Genomic DNA, 23,009 nt, shown 5'->3' on the forward strand with positions numbered 1-23,009 from the left:
CTCCAAGAGGCTCCATGTTAGTCACTCTCCAGTGCTTTCCAATTGAAACCCTGCCAGACTGGTAGTAGATGAGATTTCAACTGTCTACTCAAAGCCTGGATGACTGTACCGCTAGCTTCAGCTGGTCATTACACTGGTGATGCTCAGCAAAGAGATGGTGAAAGTGAAACTGAATGCTGGGAGTTAAGGGAGTTGGACTTTATCTCTGGTATTTCACACAGAACCTTTTCACTGCCCTGTCTGCTCACAGATTTGAAGAGAAATGGTTTCCATTTTTAATATTCCAAAACTTACACATTGCTCCAGTAGGTTTATTTAGTTCAGCTTTGAAGTGCACCTGATAAAGCCCGATGCTTTTGATTTCCTCATGCAAACTTTGGTCTGAGGCACATTGATTTTTCTCCAAACTGACGTGATGGTTGATAGCCCATTTTATTCACACAAACCCACAGAAAGCTTGATAATTGGTTTGTATATTTGGATTCCAATATTCAATCAATACTGCCCAAATACATGATATGCAGAACTTTTTTTTGGATAAAAGTGTTTCAATCTATTTTTCCCCTCACAATATTGACCCCAATTCATTCGTTTGCATATAAAATGCCAAATTAACACAGCCCAAGACTTTTTAGTCCTGGGGGCAGCCACCCAGTCTAATTCAATATGGATTTTTATACAAAGTGCCTTGTTTAACAATGAATATCTAATCAACCATGAGCACAGGAAAACAATTACAGTAAAGTAATTGAAATCAGACTTTGTTTACATGACTGACTGTTGCTGAACTCTTGGCATAGATCTAAGTCAATATTAATACTTCTTTAAAATATTGTATGCATTTATTCTGTTATAAGCTTTGAATGCTAAAATTGCAATTTGCAACTGAGGGAAAAAAAAACAAAAAAAAAACAGACAAGAGCATCATAACCGTTCATAAGAATGGAAAGTTCACGTTTCCAAGCAGATAAATTAGTTCTGTTTAGGAGTGGATCAATGTACATGTGCATTCCGTGTCTGGGAATTCATGTTGTGTTGCCCTGTGCTGCCATCTAGTGTTGACAAATTAACCTGTTACTGTTTGATATGACGCTCGACTGAATTTAGTAAACATACACAGATTGCAGCCAAAGGAATTTTATTCCAGAGTTTACAGCCAAAAAAAAAGCTCATACTTGATATTTCAAACTATCTGAAGCTTAGTATAAATCAACAATTAAACAAACAGAACATAGGCTGATATCAGTACTGTGGCAGCTTCATAATCATGTGCCAACTTGTTTTGTTTTTTTTTTACAAGTGAAGAGCCACAGTAAACATTTAACATCACACTTGACGAAATCCAGTAACACTTTCTTGAATCAATAAAATGGCTTTGGTGACCTTATTCATACACACGTATTGCATATATAAAAAGCTTGGAAAAAGTATAAATACGACTTGAGCTAAATATAAAAACAAAGTTCGGACTATTGCACAATAACCAGGTGAGGACAGATGGGGGGGGGGGTGATCACTGTTGCAGCCGTCAGCAGCTTTCAGGGTTTTCTGCGCCTGGAACGGTGAAACAGACCAAATCAAACCCCAGTCATGAACCACAGATGAGAACAAAACGCTGTTCTTAGATGGACTCTAAAAAGTTGACAGCTTACTTGGTGATCCCATGATGCTCATATCCGGGTCCCATGTGTGATCCGGCCTTCATCTCCACAGCCACCGAGCACTGGGGGGTGGGGGAATACAGAGACCTTTATCATGAAACTGAACTATATAAAGATAATGTCAACTGAAACGTACATGAGCATTCGCACAGGGAGGCAGGTTTGTTGGCTTGAGTAACAAAGTACTACAAAGGGACAATTTTCAACCTATTAAACTTTGTCTGTTGTCCCCCATCTTACACACTGTGGGCTGCCACAGCGTGGGTGTTGTTCAGCCCTGCATTGTGTCCAAGCACATCTTGCTCAGACACAGAGCACCGAAGCAGCTGCTGCTCAACACTGTGTGTGTGTGTTAGGCGGGCTTCTTCAAGCTCAGACACAAATTCAGCCCAATGAGCCTTGGGATTTCTAAACCATGACACACGCGATTCATATACGAGAGCACAATTCATTGAATATTCTTACCCTGGTCTCCACATCAGTCCAAGCTCCATCTGATTGATCTCCATTGGCTGGGGCCCCTTCTGAAGATTTCCTCTTGCGACTTCAGGGGCAAAATGTTATTTAACACTAACATCACCGCAAATGTTTGAAATGTGCAAATAAACGTGCGCATATTAAAAGATGGCGGTTGTGTTCAAAACTAAAATGAGCATGTTTCCATCGACACGAATTATGCACTTTTACCCAAAATTCAAACCGTAAAATCTGTCATAGTCAAATAGAATTTAAAAATTGGCAAATTAATGAGACATTATTTGAACTCATCGAATAACGGCTTGTAATCTGTTACCTCGAGGCTGTGGTGAGCTCCTGTTTCAGTGTCTCGATGTCGGTGAACTGAACAGCTTGTCCTCCTCCTCTGGTTTTAATCACCTCTCCCTAAAAAAGAACAATCATTAAGCAATGCAGTGAGATCACTCATCTGTGCCGTCAGAGCATCTGTGTGCAGACAAGCAAGGACGGGGTCACACGTGACCTTGAATGCCTTAGGATTCTGTAGACACGTTGTTTGCCCATGTTCATGTAGACTTGGCCCAATAACCAAATTCAGCATATTTTACCTTAATAAGTTTGGTCTGTATCTCTCCATCTGAAGCCACCTCCTGGTGCGTTAACACATATCTGTCACACTTCGACAGGACCTTCTCGTTGGGTGTAGACACCTTGATGGAATTGGGGATGAGGGGCTGCAAGACTGTGCCCAAGTCTAGGCTGGAGGTTGGCTTGTGGTCCACCCATTTCTCCCCACCGGCAGAACGGGAACGACGGTGCAGCGGCCGCACTGGCGTCGTCGTCTGCTCGGATAAACAGCATTGCAATTTAAAGTGGGCCAAAATCATTTAGTCCTTTTTTCTTTTTAAAACCAAAGCTTAGAACTGGTAAACCGCTTACTTTCACTTGTAAGAACCAAAATCCTGATTACAGATATCAATTGTTACTCTACAACCACACGCTATTGCCTGCAGCTAACTCACTGACCCTGTAGCTTCTCTCAATTATGTCTAAGACAAATGTAGGGGAGAGGCAGCGGGCTCCTTCCTCTCCACCACAGTACCCTCTCCTCCTGGACCGGCTGGCTGAAGGCTGGATTCTTTTAGGTGTACTAGGGGATTGGGAACCCTGCCTGTTGTCCAGACCTGACCGCTGCTCCCATGAAGAGATTGTGTTAGCCACCGACAACGAGCTAATGCTGCTGGGGATGGGGCAGGCGGGCCTTGGGTTCATCTCAACTTCCTCAATTCTAGCAGCACTGACTGGCTGTGACCCTGGCACTGGACTGACATGAGAAGAATCGACAGGGCTCTGGGGAGCAAAGTGGAAGTCTACAGTTAGAGAAAATCAACATCTCGTATGGACAGGAAAAGAGACACCTTGCACAGTTTCCGGTATTCAAATACAGAAGCCCTGCATTACTATCAGTATTATGATTAAATACTGTTTGAGACTGAACATTTTTTTCTCTTTATGATTTACAAGAGTTGATATGCATGGAAATTCAGAAATTCCCTTTTCCCCATTGCCAAAATAGGGTGGTAGCTGTCATTTCAGGGATATGATACATATGTTAATAGGAACAACTGGAATGAATGGCATTCAACAGTCAATACATCTTTGGATCAGAACTTCTGAAGCTTTTTCTCAGAAAAATCATGCTCATCTTTTTTTGACTGGACAAAGGGAGTCATCCTCCAAGAGGTACTAATGGGCACGAGCTGCCAGATAACATGCAGACTGGTGAAACAAACCCATCACATCTTTTATCTGCAGGTTGGTGCTCCTGTCAGTTTCAGAGCCTCTGTGTGGGATGCTGAGATCAGATAAACATGTTTTAAACTCGTTTTGGAAGTGAACGCATTCTTGCAGCTCTGAGCACAGCACACCAGGGACTATAGTGTGCCCACCTGGGTGTTAAGTTAATAGAGAAGCCAGCTGCAGCTGATATGTGCATGTGAGAGCCATTTGGCAGGGGACTGGATGATGATTGTGTCCTTTTACAATGAAGGCAGAAATCAAATGTTAGTGGGTGTCGATGAGCTTATTTTCCCCAACGTTAAAGGAGACACACACACACTAAAGTACAGCTAAATAACGAGCCGACAGTAAAACATATTTGAACTACACTGACAGTTCTTGATATAGGGTCTTTGTTGTCCGTTTCAGAATCACATGAAACTTAATATTGTTAGTAAAATTGGAAGTTAGTAAAGGTGTTACCTAAGGGCTGCGGTCTACAGTGCTTTTCTAAGCTGTTACCAAGAAGTGGAGAGCGCATGCAGCCACCTTGAGGAAAAGCGGCAAACCCTGCAAGTGCTCTGCCTCTTGTGTGGCTGCTTCAAGTACTTGAAATAAAAAGCCTTGGAAAGCAATTTGTGTCATCACATCAAAAACATAAACACCTCTTTTCTATATGCTTAGATATCAACTATGAAAACAATAATAACATACAGGATGAGGCGAGGGTGAAGCCGATCTCTTTGCTGGGGTGCGTTCCTCTCTGGAAGGGCGCTGAGGCTTAGGCTGAGGCTGCTGCTGAGGCTGCTGCTGAGGCTGCTGCTGAGGCTGCGTCTGACGCGGTGGAGGATCAGGGCGACCAGGAGTCTTGTTTTCTGAAACAATGGCCTTGAGCTGCTTCAGCTTTTCGTCTTTCACCCAAAGTTTGTTTTGCATCTCAAGCTGCTTTGCATTAACACGTCTTTCCTGTAGAACAAGAGTATAACAGTATAAGAGTTCAAATAGCACAATCAGCAGTTGCTCAATTTTCAGCTAGATAATCCAAGAATGCTAAATTTTTTTTTTTTTTTTTTTTTTTTTTTAAACTCACACATTCCTTCTCCCATTTATACTGAGTGTCTGAGACCACGCCGTGCATACGCTGCTCCATGCGTCTCTTCTCAGACAGTTCTCTATGCAGCCGCTGCTCTCTGGTTTCCAGCTCCTGCTGTAGTGAACGCTTGTCATCCTCATAGATTTTAGTTGTTTTCTGCAAGATGTCAATCTGGAACACAGTCATAGGCTTTAGGAAACTGAACACATCTACAAACTATCGCAACTTAAAGAAGTCCATTTCCACCCCTTCAACCTTGTGCTCTTGCATTTTGGTCCTTTTCTCTAAACGTTCAATCTCCGTCTTGTTGTTCTGGATGACTTTGTCTTTCTCTACCAGTCGGCAGGTTTGTTGGTGAATAACGTTGTCTTTGGAAACGAGGCTGGAGTCGAGGTCCTGAAGCATGGACTTCATCACGTTGGCTAAAGACGACACAAAGGAGAGGCAACATATATTAAAAATGATTAAAAACATTCAAGTAATCTTAACTGTCAAAACAACATTGCAGAGCTAAATGTGAACAGGCACCTCCTTTGTTGTATTCCTCAACCATCATCTGCCTGATCGTGTGTCTGTTCTGGAGAGCTTCGATCAACCGAGGCAAGGTGATGTCATCGTGTGGGTCAGTCAGCTCAGAGGAGGGTAAAGGTGGCAGACTGAGCACCAGGTTGTTTATCTCAGAGGGGATGTCTACAGAAACAGAACAAACCCTCAAACGTTTCAAAATTAGAGAAATTACTTTTAGGTTTTTTCCTTTAACTTAATGCAAGTGCCTGGTTAATGTTAGCACATGACTGGACAATGGACACAGTCACAGCAGTTACGCAGCTAAATGAAATTAAGCTAGAAATAAACTACAAATCTTTAAAATTCTAATAATGTTAGTCAAATTAACTCATTATTTAGTCTAGTTATCGAATTATATCTGCTCAAGTTTCCCCTTTTCAAAATATATCCGGAGAGTAAGAGTTTTGTAATTCTACTTATTCCAATGAGCAGATTTGGTTAATATGGTGATTACCCTCGTCTATAGGACCACCACGCTCGTCCAGCCTGCGAGACAGCTCCTCTTTAAATGCCTGGTTTCTATGACGACGGCCTGGAGTGAAACCACAGATGGGCCTGTCCACTGGACGGGCTACTTCCACCTCCTGGGTCATCTCTGCAAACCGCATCACCAGCTGCACAAACAGTGCGTTTTGGGTTTTAGGAGAAACGGCAACTTAAAAGTTCATTACCAGACTCTGTGATAACATGGGATCAACTTGCCAGGGTCTCTTCATAGTCATCGGCATTCGGATTGACACAAACAACCATTTTGACTTTTCCTTCGCCATCAAAGTAGTTTTTAAACAGGTGGGTCACTTTGGAGTCTCTGTAGGGGACCATCTATAAGAGAAAAATTGCACTACAGTCATAGTTGATCCGAATGTGAATGAGGTTCAGCTTTAGTTTGGCAAGACATACTCTGTTGGTGCCACACATTTGGTTCTCTCGAAGCACCTCGATGCACGTCCGCAGATTCAGCAAAGACTGATTAATGTTACCTGCGAGGTGAAATGTTAGATTTCAGGGGAAGTCCAGCCGAGAGTTAAATCAAATCCGGATCTTTGATAACAAACCTGCTTCACGTATCCGAGTGCCTTCTGCTCCGGTCCTGCCAGTACGTTCACTTCCTGCCAAGTCCACCAGGCACAGCTGACTAACACTCACCTGGTTTTTATCCTGACCATCAAAATGGGGAAAAAGACAAATAGATGGCGTCAGTTACACTTCGTCCCAGCTGGTATTATAAAAAGGTGGACACCAAGCGAGAAGTTTGGTTTTAGCCCACCTGAAGAATGTTGTCGCCATCTGCATCAAGGGGAGCCTGAGCCAGTTTGATGATAAACACACTGTGTGAGCGACTGGACTCTCTGTTCAGTCGAGTGTTTGCAACCTTCCTCTTCTTTTGACCTGGAGAAACAGAGCAGGCAACTTTCAGACAGACAAAAAAAAACACCCACTAATAAACTTTCTGATTCACTCATCTTCAACCTGCTCAGAGAGAAGATTAACTGAAGTCATTACCTGGACAGAGCTGACCCTGAGGCCAGCAATTCCAGGTCAGTCACATCTAAAATCATCACAGCAGTGCAGTTTTAAAGCACATTTGAATATGGAACTCTACATAAAGAGAACTCACCCCGCCAGAATACTTGGAACGCTTCCTCGGCAGACTTAACTTCAACCTCCATGCAGCCAGCCACATACATGTTGTGATTCTGATCCTCTCTGAGGATTTTAGACTGAGGTGGTCTACGATAATAACAGAAACACGTTACTCGCTGAAGAAGTGTAACCGCATGTTTTACATGCAACAGACGAAGAGCATTGAGAGCTGAATGCAGATGGGGCATGAATGTTGCTTGATTCCAGCCACAGAAAGTAATCAACTGGTGCAATGATCGGGGATCATAAAAAGACACACACGGGTTTAAGGAGACAGGTTTGCCATTACAAAGCCTACAAGCAGCAGGAGGGAGGAGGGATGGGTAGTGTCAGGATTTTAAAGACTAAAGAATTACTCATCAAAAGTGGAGACGTGATCTGGTTTAGCAGCTCTGTCCTTAACATAGGGCTGAGTATTCGATTTAAAGGTGTGTTTTTTTTTTTGTTTTTTTACTGGCAGCTGAAGTTTAGTCATTTTTCACTTTGAGCTCAGCTTTACACTTCATTCTTTAACCTGACTATTGGATTTAGACAGTCATTTCCATTTTTATTCTATAAACGTAATGACCACAACTAAGACAATTTATTTAATACTCTAATTCTTATTACTAATGGAAAGTAGAAGTCCAAAGTAGCACCTTTATGTGCTCATCCATACTATCGTGAAATCTTTTTTTTTTTTTTTTTTTTAATTATTATTATTTATTTACAAGGACTGATGTTAAAATGTGCAATTCACAACAACATCCGAGTAGCTTTAAAAATGTCTCCAGAATTGATGAGGTGCAACTTAATTTACACTGTAAACTGCCAAATTTACATAATAGGGACAGCTCAGCTAAATCAGGCAGCTACTCTCATGTCTGATGGATGAAAAACTCCCTGCTCACATACATGAACTCAGTGTTCTGGCGGACAGGTGTGCCTCCACCATTCCACCTAGTAAAAAGAAAAGACAACAGGTTTTCTCTCTAGCTACTCTGCCATGAAAAGATAGAGCTAAAAAAAAACAAACAAAAAAAAAACACTACAATTAACACTGGAATTGCTCATCACTAAACAGGTAAAACATGATGTCGATAAACCATTAATTTCACAGACATACAAACATCTGAATTATGCTACTGTCACTATTTTGTTAAAACTCACTTTGGCTTGATTGCATCTTCTTGGGTTTCTTCCAAGAGATCATAGATGTAGTTGTTGTAAATTTCGATGTATGACACAAAGACACTGTAGCTGCTGTCCTCATCCACACCATCTGCTTGATAGGCCTCCTCTGGCGTCATCATGTCAGCAATTTCAGGATCAATCTTTTGCCTGAAAGTGGAAAATGACACATTATACATGCACCACTTTTTGTGCTGCAGAGCATGGACTGAGATTTGGCGTTTCCATGGAGCACCGGGAAATGTTATTGCTCATCACACCGTAAGAGGAGTTAGAAAACTGAATCTGTATCATGCTAAGCATGATCGGTATGTGAACTGCAGCGCTACAACGTGAATAGCAAGAATAGAAAATACTAACGTGGGGCAGAAGCACATAATCAGATTGGGACCCAGTCTCAAGCGTTGAAACTGCATCTCTAAAACTGTCTCGTTTGTTGACACAAGCCATTTAAGCAGAAATACTAAACCTGTTGCAATCTGGGGTTTGCACCGAGTTTCTTAATTAATGACTCACATTTCAGAGAGCACACAACTGAACGTTCTACAGTTTAAAGTGTCTGTACCTGGAAGAGGACGTCTTAGGAACACACACGCTGTTTTCTCGCCTTTGGCGCTCCAACAAAGCATCAACTTCACACTGAACCTCCATACCATTTTTATCATCCGTCTTAAACACCTAGGCAAACAGAGGGACATTTATTACATTTACATTCATTTCACAAAAAAATATGAAATGTAGGTTAATAACATGCTCTCGCACTACTCTCTTACATATCTTTTGGCCTGGTATGCACCAATACTGTTGAATATCATGTCCAGAGAGCGCGGCAGAAGTCCACCCTGACCTGGACAGCCAGTCATAGTGAATGTCTTTCCACTTCCTGTCACCCCATAGGTAAACAGCAGACCTGCAACAAAAAGTATTTCAACTGCTGATCCTGAACTCAGAACCAAACTGGTCCTGGTGTCTGAGCTTGCTATAGTGCACCAACACTCAGTGGGACAATATGCTGCACAATTACTTCTATCCAGAAGGCAAGTGACTGTGGTTTCTATATGGGTTCAAGCAATCGTGGCCGATTTCTGGAATTGGTCTGAGCTCTTACCATTTTTTCCATGGATGAGGTCATCGACAAGCGGTTTGGCCACATGCTCAAAGAGCTCAATCTGAGATACAGAAACTCCAAACACCTTTTTAAAGGAGTATTGTGTCTGAGAATGTAAACAGATTAACATACATCAGAAATGCAAGCTGTATTGTGCAAAAATAGAACTGACAATTTTTTTCTTCTTCTGTTAACAAGTTACATAATAGCTCTGAAAAAGTCTAGTTTTACCTTGTAAATCTAACGTTTCTACCCTTTTGTAAAACTCGGATAATTGAACAACATACAACTTTACACCTAGAATGCTTCCATATTGTCTCAAATATCATCATATTCTCTAAGAATGCCAAAAGAACAAGCCATTATCATTACTGTATTACCATTTCATTAAAATAGCTGTGCAATTAGCTCCTTCCAGACACATACATGAAATACGGGATTGATTAGATATCCCATGTGGTCCAAGACATCTTATACCCTCCAGTAGAGCAGAGGGACAACAGTAATATCCTAATATTGTACGTAACGTTGATTAACCCAAACAAGTAACATACAGTCAACGTTTGAGGAGCATATTCAGCCACAGATCAAACCTATTTGAAAAATAAGTACCTACAGAAACAAAATGATGAGTGGCATTGACTCTAAATAACCTACAGACCTATGATGACTGAAAGTTTTCCAGTGCACCTGTGAATCTAATTTAATCCAGAATCCCTCCTGGTTTAATAGATTTATTACCTCCTTGTATTCACCATTGCGATTTATCTTGAAGCCCTCAGGAAAGTGCAGCTGGATGGTGGAGTTGCTGATCACCTCAATGCAGCACTCCACGTCCTCCACACCCAGGGGCCGCACACGACAGTACACCTGAGTATCGGAATAAGTGAAAATGCACTTTTGTACTTTACTCTGATTATACCTCAGAGCACTAAGTAAACAATTCGCTGCGTTTGCGAGGTTAACCAAGTCGCCCCTCTCCTTTTTCAACATGTGATACTCACCCCAACCGGATCTTTTTGATTGTTTGGATGCTTTCTTGGAGGCGGCCTTCGGGGAGTTTTACATTTCCTGAAGAACAAAAGAAATATCACATGTCTACCCGTGGTTAGTGATGGTTATTCATAACAGTCGGCAGCGATGACTGGTTTAAAACAAAAGCATGTGGCCATTAGCCCCTGGTTAGCATTAAGGCTAAGCTAGTTAAACTGTCTATAAAACTGTCGTAAACTCGTAGCTCAGCATTTAGCCAAAACACTATACATGTAGGCAACATACGCTGAACCCAAAGGTAAAAAATATATTTCCACTTACGCTTGTTTGTTCATGTTAGCGAGCAGCCAGTTTTGGTTTCACCGTTTCTGTTGATCTAATTTTGAATCTTCCCTCCGCCTCAAATCACAGGACTATTTCAAAACCAGAGCCGGTAGCAGCCAATAAGAGCTCACATCAACGAGCACGTGTTTCCGCCCTCACTTCCGAGACTTTTATGGCAACAACAAAAGGAAAATGCGAAATATGTCTGGGTCATCAGATAAACTGATAAAAGTAAACATTGATATAGCAGCGAGAACCATATCAGAAACTAAGCAACCAAAAGTAAACAGCAACGGGTGGAATTTATTTGTTTTCTCAATGACAGTGTTTGTTTTAGATAATGTAGGATTCGCTGTTGTTGGAGTTTATGTTAGTATTCCAGTTTATACAGTGTTTAAGAGAAAGTAATTTAAATGATTTGGTTTGCTTCACATTAGATATATTATTTATTTTACTGACAGTGTATTTTGGATAGAGCCATGACAAGTTCAGGTGGGAAAGACAATAATAAATGCCTAGAGAATGTTGATCTGCACTATTATAAGCACAAGCAGTACGACACATAATGTTTATTAATCCCAGGGAAAATATCTTGCGTTAGAGCATCCAACTGAATATAAGAAATACACCGTCTTAGTTTTAAGGAAAAGTGTCAAATAAATACACAGCATTCTTATCATTTGTCAGCACAATTTATCTATTTACCTTTTACTCATTAATTTACTGTGTTTACAAAAGTCAAGTACCTTTTACAGCTTTGAAAAAGAAGTTGTTACTACCATAAGAGATTTCCTTATAAATAAAAACTTAAACTGAGCGCTGACATGACGTCACTTTGTAGTTCTCCCCCCGAACACCAAACACGGCGTTTATTCAGGTTGGTTTATTTATTTATACTAAATTAAACAGTGCCACCTACCGCCCACCAGCTGCAACACACCCAAGTTACAAAACAAGCATTTTCAGCCATTACTGTCACGTGTGCTGCTGCGTGTTTGTGTACAGAGAAGTGCCTGATGTTGAGTTGCAGCATTTAACGGTGACCGTCGCAGGTAAGCATCAGGTATGACCCTTGTTAATGCTGACAGACATGTCAATGGCTGAGTCAAATCATTCGCGTTGTGTTGTTTTGTTCCTTTAATAGAAGAAAATGAAAAGGAAGCCCACGAAGTCAGAAGCAAATGGATCAAAGAGTAAAGTCAAGAAACCAGCTGCGGACGACTCTGGTCCAACTCTGTCCAAAAGACTGCGTGACAGAAAAGACGGTGAAACATCAACATCAGGTGTGCACTATTGATGGGGCAGTTTTAATGCGTGGACACTGTGCGTGAGATGTTTTCGTCATGACACTTGAATGGGTTTGTGTGTCCTGCGTGTCAGGTCCTCCTCTCAAACCCGCAGGACTCCAGAGGAAGAATGGCCAGAGGAACATCCTGCACTATATATACAGAAGCACTCTGGGCCAAAGTCTGCACTCTCAGATGAGACAGGTAAGACTAACTGTGGGAGAAGTGCTGCTGGTCTCCGTTAAGCACTCTGCCTATTCTGGTCATGATAATAATAATAATAATAATAATAATAATATATTTTATTTATAAAGCACTTTACATCAATTTAATGACCTCAGAGTGCTAAAATGATGAGTACATTTCTATGATAAAATAGGTTCCAGATTTGCTGAGTGGTAATTTGAGCACACTCATCTCCTCGTGTTCAAACTTGCAATATGCCAACGAAGCTCAGGTTCTCTCTTATATAAAAAAGCAGGACCTGTTTTCAGGCTTCTGCAGTATACTTGTTGCCCATTTATGTGTTGAATGGAACTGTTTTGGAAATATGAAAACTATATATTTTCTTACTTCCTTTGGATTCCCATTATGTGGTTCAGAAATGGTTGAGAAAGATTGTGGAGAGAGCAAAGCATGAATCAGAGAGATGAAATGTTCATTTAGACTCACAATGGTTTAAAGTGACAGCTCAGAGGCAAGAATGTATCACTTTATTAAAGCCTCTTTGTTTCTGTTCTCACTTCCTCCGCTCACATCTCTGCTGGGCGGGACTAAGATGCAAGGGCAGAAGTCGAGGAGAGGAATTAAGGATGTCTAACTTAGGAACTGAGATGAGGGGACTGTCATCAAAACAGCACCACGGAATGCCCTCACAGAGATGCTAACCAACAGCAAAGACATGCAAACAACTACTGAGTGACACAAAATGATGGCAGAGAAAGCGATACAGAATGAATCATCAGGTCCACGGAATGACAAAGATACAGAAGCATGACAAAAAGAGACCGAGTCCACTAAATAGACATTTGAAAGGCACGCATGAACCAAGCTGACGTCACCTCTCGGATCACGTTACTTTGTGACCGTTGTCGTGGATTTTTGTGTTCTCACTGTCACGACTGCTGCAGACTCACATGTTGGCAGCAGTCCCTGACTTCACGTTCCCTGACATAAGGCTCCTCAGAGTTCCACACAGTTTAGTGTACATGTTTCTATCTCCAGACATTCGGTAACAATCCAGGTAGGTGAGAGGAGAACGGTAATGATGGACGTGTTTAGGCATGACGGCTGTTAGTCTTCAGCACACGACGCGGCTTCAAGTGAGCACTCTGAAAGTGTATTTCCAGTGGAAGTTGCTGAACACTTTGCGTGCTGTCTCTTCCAGTGTCTCCAGGAGCCTTTTGTCCGCTCGCTGTCGTCTTATCATTTCCACGGTGCCAGCAGCCCCTTCGACCGCAGAATCACCTGTGTGGAGTGGCATCCCACTCATCCCACCACTCTTGCTGCAGCCTCCAAAGGTGGAGACATTTTTCTGTTGGACTTTGAGAAGCCCACAAAGAAGAGTTTTGTTCAAGGGGTGAGTACCTGGTACACGTATAACTCACAGCATGAGGTGTTCAGGGGTTAGCTGATTAAAACGGCTGCAGCTGATTTCAGAGCTGTGCACCTTAGCTGTGCTTGACTACACACTGTTATTGATTTTCTGCTTAGATGGGAGCTGGAGACTCAGTTACAGGCATGAAGTTTAACCAGTTAAATCCCACTCAGCTGTTCACCTCATCTATGGGAGGTACGACAGCACTCCGAGATTTCAGTGGGACAACCTTAACAGTGTTTGCCAACACAGACACGCTGAAGTAAGACTCAGAGCCCTTTCTTTCTAAGGGTTTAAGCTTTTAGGCCTGCTCAGTCTAGCATCAGTCTTCTTGTCAGGTGGCCCGTGCTAGTTTAACTATTCGAATGACCTTGAGTGCTCATAGTGACACTGTGATAGGCTTGCATTTGTATTTATGTGTACAGAATGGAGCAGGGGACTTTATTGGAGGGATGAAGTTTTGCCCCACGGACTTCTCCAAAGTGTATGTGGCCTCTGGCGAGGGCACACTCACCATGCAGAGCTTTGAGGGCCGCACGCCCTCTCTACTGTCCAGAACACAAGACTGTGGCCACGATCACCACAATGTTTGGTGAGACAACTGAAAGAAGACTGATGCTCGACAATTAACTTTTCTTTTTTTTCTTTTTTTTTTTCTTCCACCTACCTCTTAATCTCTATAGATAGTTTTGCCTGTATTTTCTCGATCTTAGAACAATCTTATGACACGTCGTAAGAATGAGTGTCTGTTTTTTGTTTTTTTCTTTGTATGTCATTTGTGAAAGATGTGAGCAGCACAAACCAAATTCAGTTCAGTTCCATTCTATTGAATGTCAGATGCCATTTCTCTGAGCTCAGGTTTTTCTGTCTGTATGAGTTTTCTGTCTGTAAATGTGAAATTTATCAAGTTATTTAGATATAGACCTTTAAATAGTAAAAGTTAGATTACCATTCTTTGTCATTTTTTTGCTATATCATCATTATGTGTTGCCATTAAACTGACTGGTGTGTTATCTTTCACAGTTATTGGTACTGCTGTGTTGACGTGTCTGTGAGTCGACAGATGCTCGTCACCGGAGACAATATGGGACAACTCGTACTTCTGGGTTTGGATGGCCAGAAGGTGGATCATTTAATTGCAAAGAGTGAAATTGATTGTTTGCTTTGTGTTGTCTTTGATCTGTTTAGATGTCTTTGAAAAACTGAGCACTCTCAGTTTTAGTTCAACAAACTATTTAAAAAAAAAAAAATTTTAAATCCAGCTTTTTGATATAATCCAAATATATGGACGGATATAAATCCGTCCATTTTTTTCGCAGGCTGAAAATGAATTGGTCACGATACTGATATGCAGTTTCATGGCCTGTTTGTTCCCTTATTATTTCAGAGATGCATTTAAAAGATGAAATTCCAAATGTTTTGTTTGCATTTGAGTTCTCACAATGCAGTCCAAAGAGGTTCTGCTGATCAGATGAAAGAGAGCGATCAGAGAGGTAGCAGAAACTGTAAGTGTGATGAAATAGCTCGGTTTTGTTCATGTTTGAAGAAAAAAAAAAAAAAAAAAAAAAAGGCACACACCAAAACAACTGTAACATCATGGTGGATGCAGAATTCGGTTCTTGCCAAAGAAAACCATGTCTAACCAAGCTCTCGTTGAGCTAGGCATGGTACTGTCTGCGATCAAGACAAAACTTCATAAGTGTTGATACAGAGAGTTTAACCTCAACATGATAACCACTAGTAACACTTAAGAACAGAACAGACTGTGCTGGAAAACACCTTACAAAACAAGAGAATTTTGTTCTTGGAACAAATATCTCTGGAGAGATGAAATGAGAGGGAAAGAAGGAGCCCAGGATACAAACCATTTCCCATTATTTATCAAACGCAGTGGAGGCAGTGGGATGGCAGCGGCATGTATGGCTGCCAGTGGAACTGTGTCACTGGTTATTGATCGCTGAAGTGTGCAACACTATGCTCCACACGTTTTGAAAATGGTCCTTATGATTACACCAAGTTTTCCAAGCCTTTTCGAGGCCGTGGAAGGACTGAATGTATGGCTGTGAATCCTGAAAACCAGAAAGCCTGTACTTCAGTCACACTCCGTGATTGCTTCATTTAAAGTCCACTGCGGTGATGTGAGAGAAAAAAAAGAAAAAAGGCAAACATATATTTTTGACTACTAGAAGAAGAATTTAAATTGGTTTTGTTCCGCTCAATGTTTCAGATTTTCAGCGAGAAGTTGCACAAAGCCAAAGTGACCCACGCAGAGTTTAACCCCCGATGCGACTGGTTGCTGGCGACGGCCTCGGTGGACCACACGGTGAAGCTTTGGGACCTGAGGAACATCAAAGACAGGAAAAGTTTCCTCTATGACATGCCTCATGAGAGAGCCGTCAACTCGGGTAACTCTTTCAGAAAAACGTTCTTTTCCTCTCCTTAGTAGACTGAGCTTTTTGAATTGTTTAGAGATCTCTGGAGAACTTGTCCTAACATATTTTGTTGAGCAATAGTTTTTGATAATACTATCACGTGATGTGGGTGATTTCCTTGTCTGTTCTTTTACTCCACATTGGATCCGTTTTCTTACTTTATCACAAATCTTCAACCCAGTCACACAGAAAAACGTGTAATAGCTACGTTGGTCCACAAGGGAAAACGTGGTATTGTCACAATTTGGTCCCCAAAATTGTGACGATGCCACGTTTTATTTGGCCTATTCATTACATTGCTTCGCAACCAGGTCACGTGACTATCAAATTTCCCTCAGCTAAAAAAGGAAAATGGCCGACTGTCAACCTTTTTTCTGTGAAAAACACAACATTTTAAGAAAGCATTTGCATTTGTATGCATTTCAATGGCATTTCTAGCGAGAACTATGCATAATATTTTCAGAATCTTCGTTCAGAGAATGTAGACGATCTTTCGTTTAGTAGTTTCGCCCAAGATTTTGGTATCTCCTTGAAAAAACGTAAGGATATAACGTTTTCTACCGTTGTTAAGGTGGTTGCTATGGACGCTGCTATGTCAACGTCACCGACCAGTGCCGACATTCCCCGTAATTTCTGTTAAAAAAAAGAAGAAAGAAATATATTGTAATGACTTCACGGAGGCTCTGAGACCGGCGGTTGCCGAACTGCTCTTTATTAAGTTTTACACTAGCAGTACAATCACAGAACACGGGTGACTCTCAGTCCTGCTCCGCAACCAACCCCAGGAGAACACCAAACCTGCACACAGACTGGCCCACGCCCACTCCTCTCCCCCAATCACCAGCCCACACCTGAGTGACATGACCTGCGGTCCAGTGATAGACAGGGAGAGGAGGAAACAACCCAGTCCGTGTGCTTTTACCTTAATTCTGGGTCGTTACAATATATATATATATATATATATATATATATATATATATATATATATTTGGTTTTTGGTTTGGTTTTTTTGTTGTTGTTTTTTTTTTTTATATAGCCACACTATATTTGCGTGGTGCATGCGCCAGTGGCTGAGGCACGGCAGCCCGACCAGGACAATGCAGAGGAATTTAGGCTGACGTGAAGGAACAACGATTCTATTGCGTGTAGTTACATATGACACAACAGAACTTCTGTTGTGTATGCGTTCTAATATGCTTTACTCTGTTCATTTTACATTTTTTGGAATATGTATTCACAAAAAGCAAAAGATAATTTTTTGATCATAGATAATAATATAAGTATATCTATGCACCCTATTTGACTGTTATCAGTCTATTCAATAGACGTTATCAGCACACATCAGTCCTGCTGGGTTTTTTTAAATCAGGTTGCCAGATCTCGTCTTTTATGTTTAGCTTGCCTGGTAGCTATTGTAGCAGTGTGGTTGTTGACCCAATAGAGCCGGACTGGTCACGTAATGCGTAAAAAACGCAGGTACTAGCGAACCTGGCAACCACTCCGAGCTGGTTAAAGAGCTACCTACCAAAAAAACATGACTCCTATTTATGTATGTATGTATGTATGCCGACATAAACATACATATGTCTATTTGGTTATATGTGTATCTGATTTGATGGAAGAAGTTGGGCTGATTAATATAGGGATGAAAGAGTAGTAGTATTATACTAGTGAATATAGTGGACAAATAACATACACACACACATATGTCTGTCTTTACAGAAGATGTATGGCGGGGCAGGGTAGGATAATTGAGGTGCTGAGAGGGCTACCTGTTGAAGAATGATCTTTATTGTTATTATTTATCATTTTTGTGAAGTGAGTGCCCTATACGTGGGGGTATGGGATGTTGTCAAACCCATGCCCAGGGGCCCATTGTCACCCACCTATGAGTAAAATAAAGTCTACAGTAGCCCAAATCCAAAATTATGAACATGATTAGGAAAATCATCAATACCTTGAAGGTTCTTTCTGACCAAAAATGAAAAAAAAAATCCAGACTTGATTTCATCCAGGCTTGACAATCAAATGGTCTTAGAACCCACACCTGAAAGGGGCTAACACCAAACACAGGTGAAAATGACACTTTGTTGTAGGACAAAATGAAAGACATTTTTGAAAAGACCTTGACCTGGTGAGTAACATATGTCAGTGTGAAGATTATAAATCAGTCCTGCCTTGAAATATTGACCTCTGAACGTTGACCTCAGTGCAATTTAGAAGGCTTGTTAATCATTAACAGAAGAGGCTACAGATATGGAACCAACTGTTATAGAGAGCTCTTGACTTCAGCTATGTGACTATACTCATATGAATATGACCACCAAGTGGGGGCGCTATCAAATATGGTAAAAAATCATTTTCACCAATTTCACAATTGCATATTTAAAATCTGATGACATAAATGTGTTTTCCACCCCTTTAAATCTCTCCTTGTACTCTCAATTTAGTATTTACTACTCCAAATTATAAGAAATACGCCCGTTTTTAAAATAAACTACAAGTCCCTTGGGACGTGCTATGTATCTGATCCAAATTAGCGCCATATTTATAGTTCTTCCCAGTTTGCAATGTAGGGTTTTAAAAACATATATATATATTGAATATATCAAATATCTAGTGCCGCCGAATTAGTAATTATACTTCATCTATATGATTGAGGTTTGAAAACAGTCAAGATGTGTGTATATGTTAGATAACTGTTATTGTCGAAATGTGGTTTTGGGTTAGCAGCTTCTTCCGTTTTGCAAAGTAGGGTTGGAAAAACATACATCTACTAAATATATCAAATATCAAGTACAGCCGAATTAGTAATTACACTTGATCTCGATGATCAATACAAAGAAAAATTAAATAAATTTACTTCAGATACTTTTAGAGCCGCACCATGTAATATCATTCAAAATCAACACGGTACTCGTAGTACTTCCGGTTTGCAAGGGTTATTTATAGTCGCATAAAGACAGATTATATGTGCGTATAATATATTTATGATGAATATATTATGAGAGATACACGTTTGGTCAATAAAGTTGAAAAACAAAAAAAAGCCCATGCCTGATAACAGGCCTCTCTCTACTGGCTCACTGAAATAATGGCCCACTGATAGAAATGGTTGATAATGTTTTATCAACCATTTCTATGATAAGGTCACTATTGTTATGTGGCTATATCTTTATATATATATATATATACACATTTTTTATAAAAATTTTTTAACAGAAATTACGGGGAATGTCGGTGCAGGTCGGTGACGTTGACATAGCAGCGTCCATAGCAACCACCTTAACAACGGTAGAAAACGTGATATCCTTACGTTTTTTCAAGGAGATACCAAAATCTTGGGCGAAACTACTAAACGAAAGATCGTCTACATTCTCTGAACGAAGATTCTGAAAATATTGTGCATAGTTCTCGCTAGAAATGCCATCGAAATGCATACAAATGCAGATGCTTTCTTAAAATGTTGTGTTTTTCACAGAAAAAAGGTTGACAGTCGGCTATTTTCCTTTTTTAGCTGTGGGAAACTTGATAGTCACGTGACCTGGTTGCGAAGCAATGTAAATGAATAGGCCAAATAAAACGTGGCATTGTCACAATTTTGGGGGCCAAATTGTGACAATACCACGTTTTCCCTCGTGGACCAACGTAGCTATTACACGTTTTTCTGTGAGACTGGGTTGAAATCTTTGTCTGTCGCCACTGGGACAGGCTCCAACCTAGACTCGGCATACCTTGCTAGCTCTAAATTCTTGCAGTATTTAAAAACTTAAAAGAATAGCAGCCTTAATGGCCTTTAATTGCTTTTCTAAATCCTGTTTTTTTTTGTTTGTTTGTTTGTTTCCTCGCAGCTTGTTTCAACCCACTGGACTGCTCCAAGTTGCTCACCACCGATCAGCATGACCAGATCCGCATCTACTCATCCTCTGACTGGTCGAAGCCTCAGCACATCATCCAGCACCCACACAGACAGTTTCAGCACCTCACACCCATCAAGGTTTGTTTTCTCTCTACGAGAGTAAATGTCCTCCCGTAAGTCCTGGAGAAATGTCTCCTTGATGACTACAATCTGCCCCGATGATGACATGGGATCAAAGCAAATACACAAGCGGCATGAAAACCTGACATTCTAGCACATACATGTCCACGGTTAAAGGGTTTGATGAAAAGCCATCAGTTTCACAGAATACAACACGTAGATTAAATGAGCAGCATATAGGTTCCCTCCAATGAGCCACATTTTTTTTTTTTTTTTTTTTTTGCCTTTAATGCAAATCTCCCATGTTTTTAAGACTGAAAACCCTGGAAAGATGTCTTGAGACTGCAATCAAGGTTTGAGACTGTGTATGACAATAGAATACTGTCTGTGTAGGCCACGTGGCATCCCACGTACGACCTGATTGTGGCCGGGCGATACCCCGATGACCGCATCTGCTCCAGCGATAGGAGGACCATTGACATCTTTGACGCCAACACTGCAGAGCTCGTGTTTCAGCTCTACGATTCCACAGCCTCAGGGATCAAATCTGTGAGTATCATTTACGTGAGCACAGATGTGTTAAAACAGCAAAACTGTGTTTATTGAGGCAAAGAATTCTCTTTTTATAGATCAACAAATTCAGTCCGATGGGTAACGTGATTGCTTCTGGCATGGGTGAGTTCACCAGCAGCACGTTATCTATAGATGCGTTCATTTAACTCGACTCAATGCAGCTCTTTGAGAGAAAAGTCTCGCTAATAGCTGCGTTGCGCTCACTTCCAGGCGTAACGCTGCTGGTCTGGGACCACGACGAGACGTTGATGAGCGGCCTGCACCAAGCACCCGAGGAAACCTCAACTTCAGCGGAGGGTTTAAGGGGGCACCGGAGGAGTCGTCAGCGCTCGAACAGGGAGCGGAAGGTTCCGGCTGCGGATGCAAAGCTCAAGAAAAAACTGGCTTCTCTGGAAGAAACCGAGACCAAAACAAAGACTGGCTGTACAAAACAAAAACAAGCACACATGAAGAAGAAGTGAACCTGCGAAAACTAGAGTCTTTAAAAAAAAAAAAAAAAAAAACTTTGTATATTTCACTGTTCATGTTTGTATTTCTAACTTCAGGGATTGTTTGCATGTTTGAAAAGTGTTTTAGTTTTTTCTTGTATGAACCAGTTGAAAACTGGGATACTGCGTACATTCTTTCAGCTGTTTTTCTACTGTACAACAATAAATATATTAATTCATACATGATTACTCTCTTAGCAAATCTGTAACTACATACATATTTATTTCTGAATGCCAAGACAGGAAGAATTGATGCAGCTGACTACTTGCGCACGCTTTCATTTTTTCTAAGCATAGTTGAAGAGAAAAGTTCCACGTAGTTCGTAGACCGTGATGTTTGCCAGCTGGAGCAGCACTCCGCCCCAGGCCTCCCGATCCTCTTTGCTTTTCTGAGCCATTGCCTGGTGAGCAGAGTACGCCATGCTCAGGACAACATTGTCAAGCTGGACCTGAGTCAGGGGTGTCCTCTGACGTTCCTCCAGCGTGCTCACCATGAGCACCATGGAGCTCAGACTTTTTGGAATGCCATCATTTATCTGAGACAAGAACTCCCGCCCTTTCCTCAACGATGCCATCTCCTCATCCAGCAGAAGGACATTGTTGTCCTGGTCTATCGCCACGCCACGCAACAAAATCTGCAAACAGGAGAGAAAAACAAATATCTGTTTGCTTGAAGGGAAACAACAAGATATTTGTTTGTGGATTTAAATCAGCCAAAGTGCAATAAGTACCTCAAACATCAGGTTAGGATCAGAGAAAGATGAGCCAGTTGTTTTAAGAGTTGGACGTGTGCCTCCGGACACATCTGAAGAAGAAAATACTTATAACTGCTAAAAATGTGAAATGTGTCACGACAGATAAATGATCTGAGCTTTGCTGCTCTTTAAATGATCACCTATTTTGCTATCTGCAAAGCACACTACACAGTACATGTCGTTTCATAATGCGACAACACAAAAAAAGACATCTGTTTTAATCACAGCCCTGTTAGCAAATCTGTTTTTTACTCACCCTGCAGCACTTGATCAAACCAAAGCCACACCATGATCTGAAGGCAGATTTTAAGATGTAACTTCATTTTTTCTCTTGATTCGTATCCTCAGATATCACACATTGCTCACCATCACTCTGTCTAATAGACTTTTGTGAATTCGAAGCAGAGAAACGTAGACCGAATGCCACACATTTTTTCAGATTGGAAAAAGCGTCTAAAAGCCAGATGGCTTTGATGCAGAGCAGGAACGCTGTTCAGCCAGCAGGACTCACACAGGCAACCAATTTCTCCTTTTGTGAGACCAAGTTAAAGCAGTGAACGCAACAAGAGCCCACAGAACAAGGCAAAATATAAATCAGTGAGTTAACTACAGCACAGACACACTCTCAACATAACTAATTCCTTCATAAATTGAAGAGATTTTACATGAAGATTCAGGATTCCATTTCTTTCACTTGAGGTTTAGCCTTTAAGTATTTTTAACTATGGCTTTGTCTTGATTTAAAATCTAATCTGCATTATCTGCAAATAATTTAAATTTGGGATTGAATTGAAATTAGAAAAAAGACTAATCTTTTGATGTCGGAAACATGTTCACAAGAATTTAGGACAGAAGTATGTTCACAACTCTGCTGATGCAGCTCTCCTTTTAACAACATTCCTCAGATTCATAATGCACCCAATACTTTCAGTGGGCCACAGGCATGGACTGCTGTTTTACTAGAGCCATGCCACTGTAATACAAGCGGTATGTTGTTTGGCATTATCTTGCTGTAATCAATAAGACTTTCCTTAAAAAACAAATAGATAAAAAAAAAGTAATAATGATAATAATTATATATATGTATATATTCTGTTGTCAAGC

The 23,009-nt window shown here is 40.9% G+C and overlaps 3 protein-coding genes and 1 non-coding gene across 6 annotated transcripts; 1 reads left to right on the top strand and 3 right to left on the bottom strand.

Moving 5' to 3' along the window:
• Positions 1 to 1,161: 1,161 nt before the first annotated feature.
• kif23 (kinesin family member 23) lies at positions 1,162 to 10,871 on the bottom strand. Of its 3 annotated transcripts, XM_075470996.1 has the most exons (24): positions 10,793 to 10,871; positions 10,483 to 10,549; positions 10,220 to 10,348; positions 9,479 to 9,584; positions 9,144 to 9,280; positions 8,936 to 9,048; positions 8,350 to 8,520; positions 8,095 to 8,139; positions 7,175 to 7,287; positions 6,824 to 6,945; positions 6,612 to 6,714; positions 6,457 to 6,536; positions 6,259 to 6,378; positions 6,011 to 6,170; positions 5,518 to 5,679; positions 5,245 to 5,411; positions 4,987 to 5,160; positions 4,611 to 4,862; positions 3,144 to 3,467; positions 2,726 to 2,959; positions 2,455 to 2,543; positions 2,127 to 2,205; positions 1,653 to 1,723; positions 1,162 to 1,554 (listed from the first exon to the last, which is right to left on the bottom strand). In XM_075470996.1, the coding sequence occupies exons 1-24, from the start codon at positions 10,804 to 10,806 to the stop codon at positions 1,539 to 1,541; spliced, it is 3,048 nt and encodes a 1,015-aa protein (XP_075327111.1). In that variant the 5' UTR covers positions 10,807 to 10,871; the 3' UTR covers positions 1,162 to 1,538. The 3 variants fall into 3 exon arrangements, with proteins under 3 accessions (XP_075327111.1, XP_075327109.1, XP_075327110.1); XM_075470994.1 differs by lacking the exon at positions 3,144 to 3,467; XM_075470995.1 differs by lacking the exons at positions 3,144 to 3,467; positions 8,095 to 8,139.
• LOC142384946 (Z30 small nucleolar RNA) lies at positions 7,027 to 7,123 on the bottom strand. Its single transcript, XR_012770135.1, has one exon. It is a non-coding gene; the product is annotated as a Z30 small nucleolar RNA (small nucleolar RNA).
• Positions 10,872 to 11,768: 897 nt separating the features above from the next.
• Positions 11,769 to 21,331, top strand: ddb2 (damage-specific DNA binding protein 2). Its single transcript, XM_075469960.1, has 11 exons — positions 11,769 to 11,847; positions 11,940 to 12,078; positions 12,176 to 12,285; positions 13,469 to 13,660; positions 14,104 to 14,270; positions 14,702 to 14,801; positions 15,906 to 16,083; positions 19,962 to 20,107; positions 20,483 to 20,638; positions 20,719 to 20,764; positions 20,873 to 21,331. Exons 2-11 carry the CDS (start codon positions 11,946 to 11,948, stop codon positions 21,121 to 21,123), a joined length of 1,479 nt encoding a protein of 492 aa, XP_075326075.1. The 5' UTR covers positions 11,769 to 11,847; positions 11,940 to 11,945; the 3' UTR covers positions 21,124 to 21,331.
• On the bottom strand, positions 20,714 to 22,278 carry LOC142384045 (protein FAM180A). The gene is made up of 3 exons (XM_075469961.1): positions 22,162 to 22,278; positions 21,882 to 21,955; positions 20,714 to 21,785 (listed from the first exon to the last, which is right to left on the bottom strand). Exons 1-3 carry the CDS (start codon positions 22,226 to 22,228, stop codon positions 21,438 to 21,440), a joined length of 489 nt encoding a protein of 162 aa, XP_075326076.1. The 5' UTR covers positions 22,229 to 22,278; the 3' UTR covers positions 20,714 to 21,437.
• Between the last annotated feature and the right edge of the window lie 731 nt (positions 22,279 to 23,009).

Source organism: Odontesthes bonariensis, chromosome 7 (assembly GCF_027942865.1).
Source record: "Odontesthes bonariensis isolate fOdoBon6 chromosome 7, fOdoBon6.hap1, whole genome shotgun sequence".
Classification (NCBI taxonomy): Eukaryota; Metazoa; Chordata; class Actinopteri; order Atheriniformes; family Atherinopsidae; genus Odontesthes; species Odontesthes bonariensis.

Coding starts and splice junctions, on each gene's coding strand:
- LOC142384045 (XM_075469961.1), bottom strand. CDS start 22,228: ATGAAGTTACATCTTAAAATCTGCCTTCAGATCATGGTGTGGCTTTGG. Junction 21,956..22,161: donor GTTTGATCAAGTGCTGCAGG/GTGAGTAAAAAA, acceptor TTTCTTCTTCAG/ATGTGTCCGGAGGCACACGT. Junction 21,786..21,881: donor ATCCTAACCTGATGTTTGAG/GTACTTATTGCA, acceptor TCCTGTTTGCAG/ATTTTGTTGCGTGGCGTGGC.
- kif23 (XM_075470996.1), bottom strand. Junction 9,585..10,219: donor GCAATGGTGAATACAAGGAG/GTAATAAATCTA, acceptor TTACATTCTCAG/ACACAATACTCCTTTAAAAA. Junction 9,049..9,143: donor CATACCAGGCCAAAAGATAT/GTAAGAGAGTAG, acceptor CTGTTTGCCTAG/GTGTTTAAGACGGATGATAA.
- ddb2 (XM_075469960.1), top strand. CDS start 11,946: ATGAAAAGGAAGCCCACGAAGTCAGAAGCAAATGGATCAAAGAGTAAA. Junction 16,084..19,961: donor TGAGAGAGCCGTCAACTCGG/GTAACTCTTTCA, acceptor GTTTCCTCGCAG/CTTGTTTCAACCCACTGGAC. Junction 20,765..20,872: donor CGTGATTGCTTCTGGCATGG/GTGAGTTCACCA, acceptor GCTCACTTCCAG/GCGTAACGCTGCTGGTCTGG.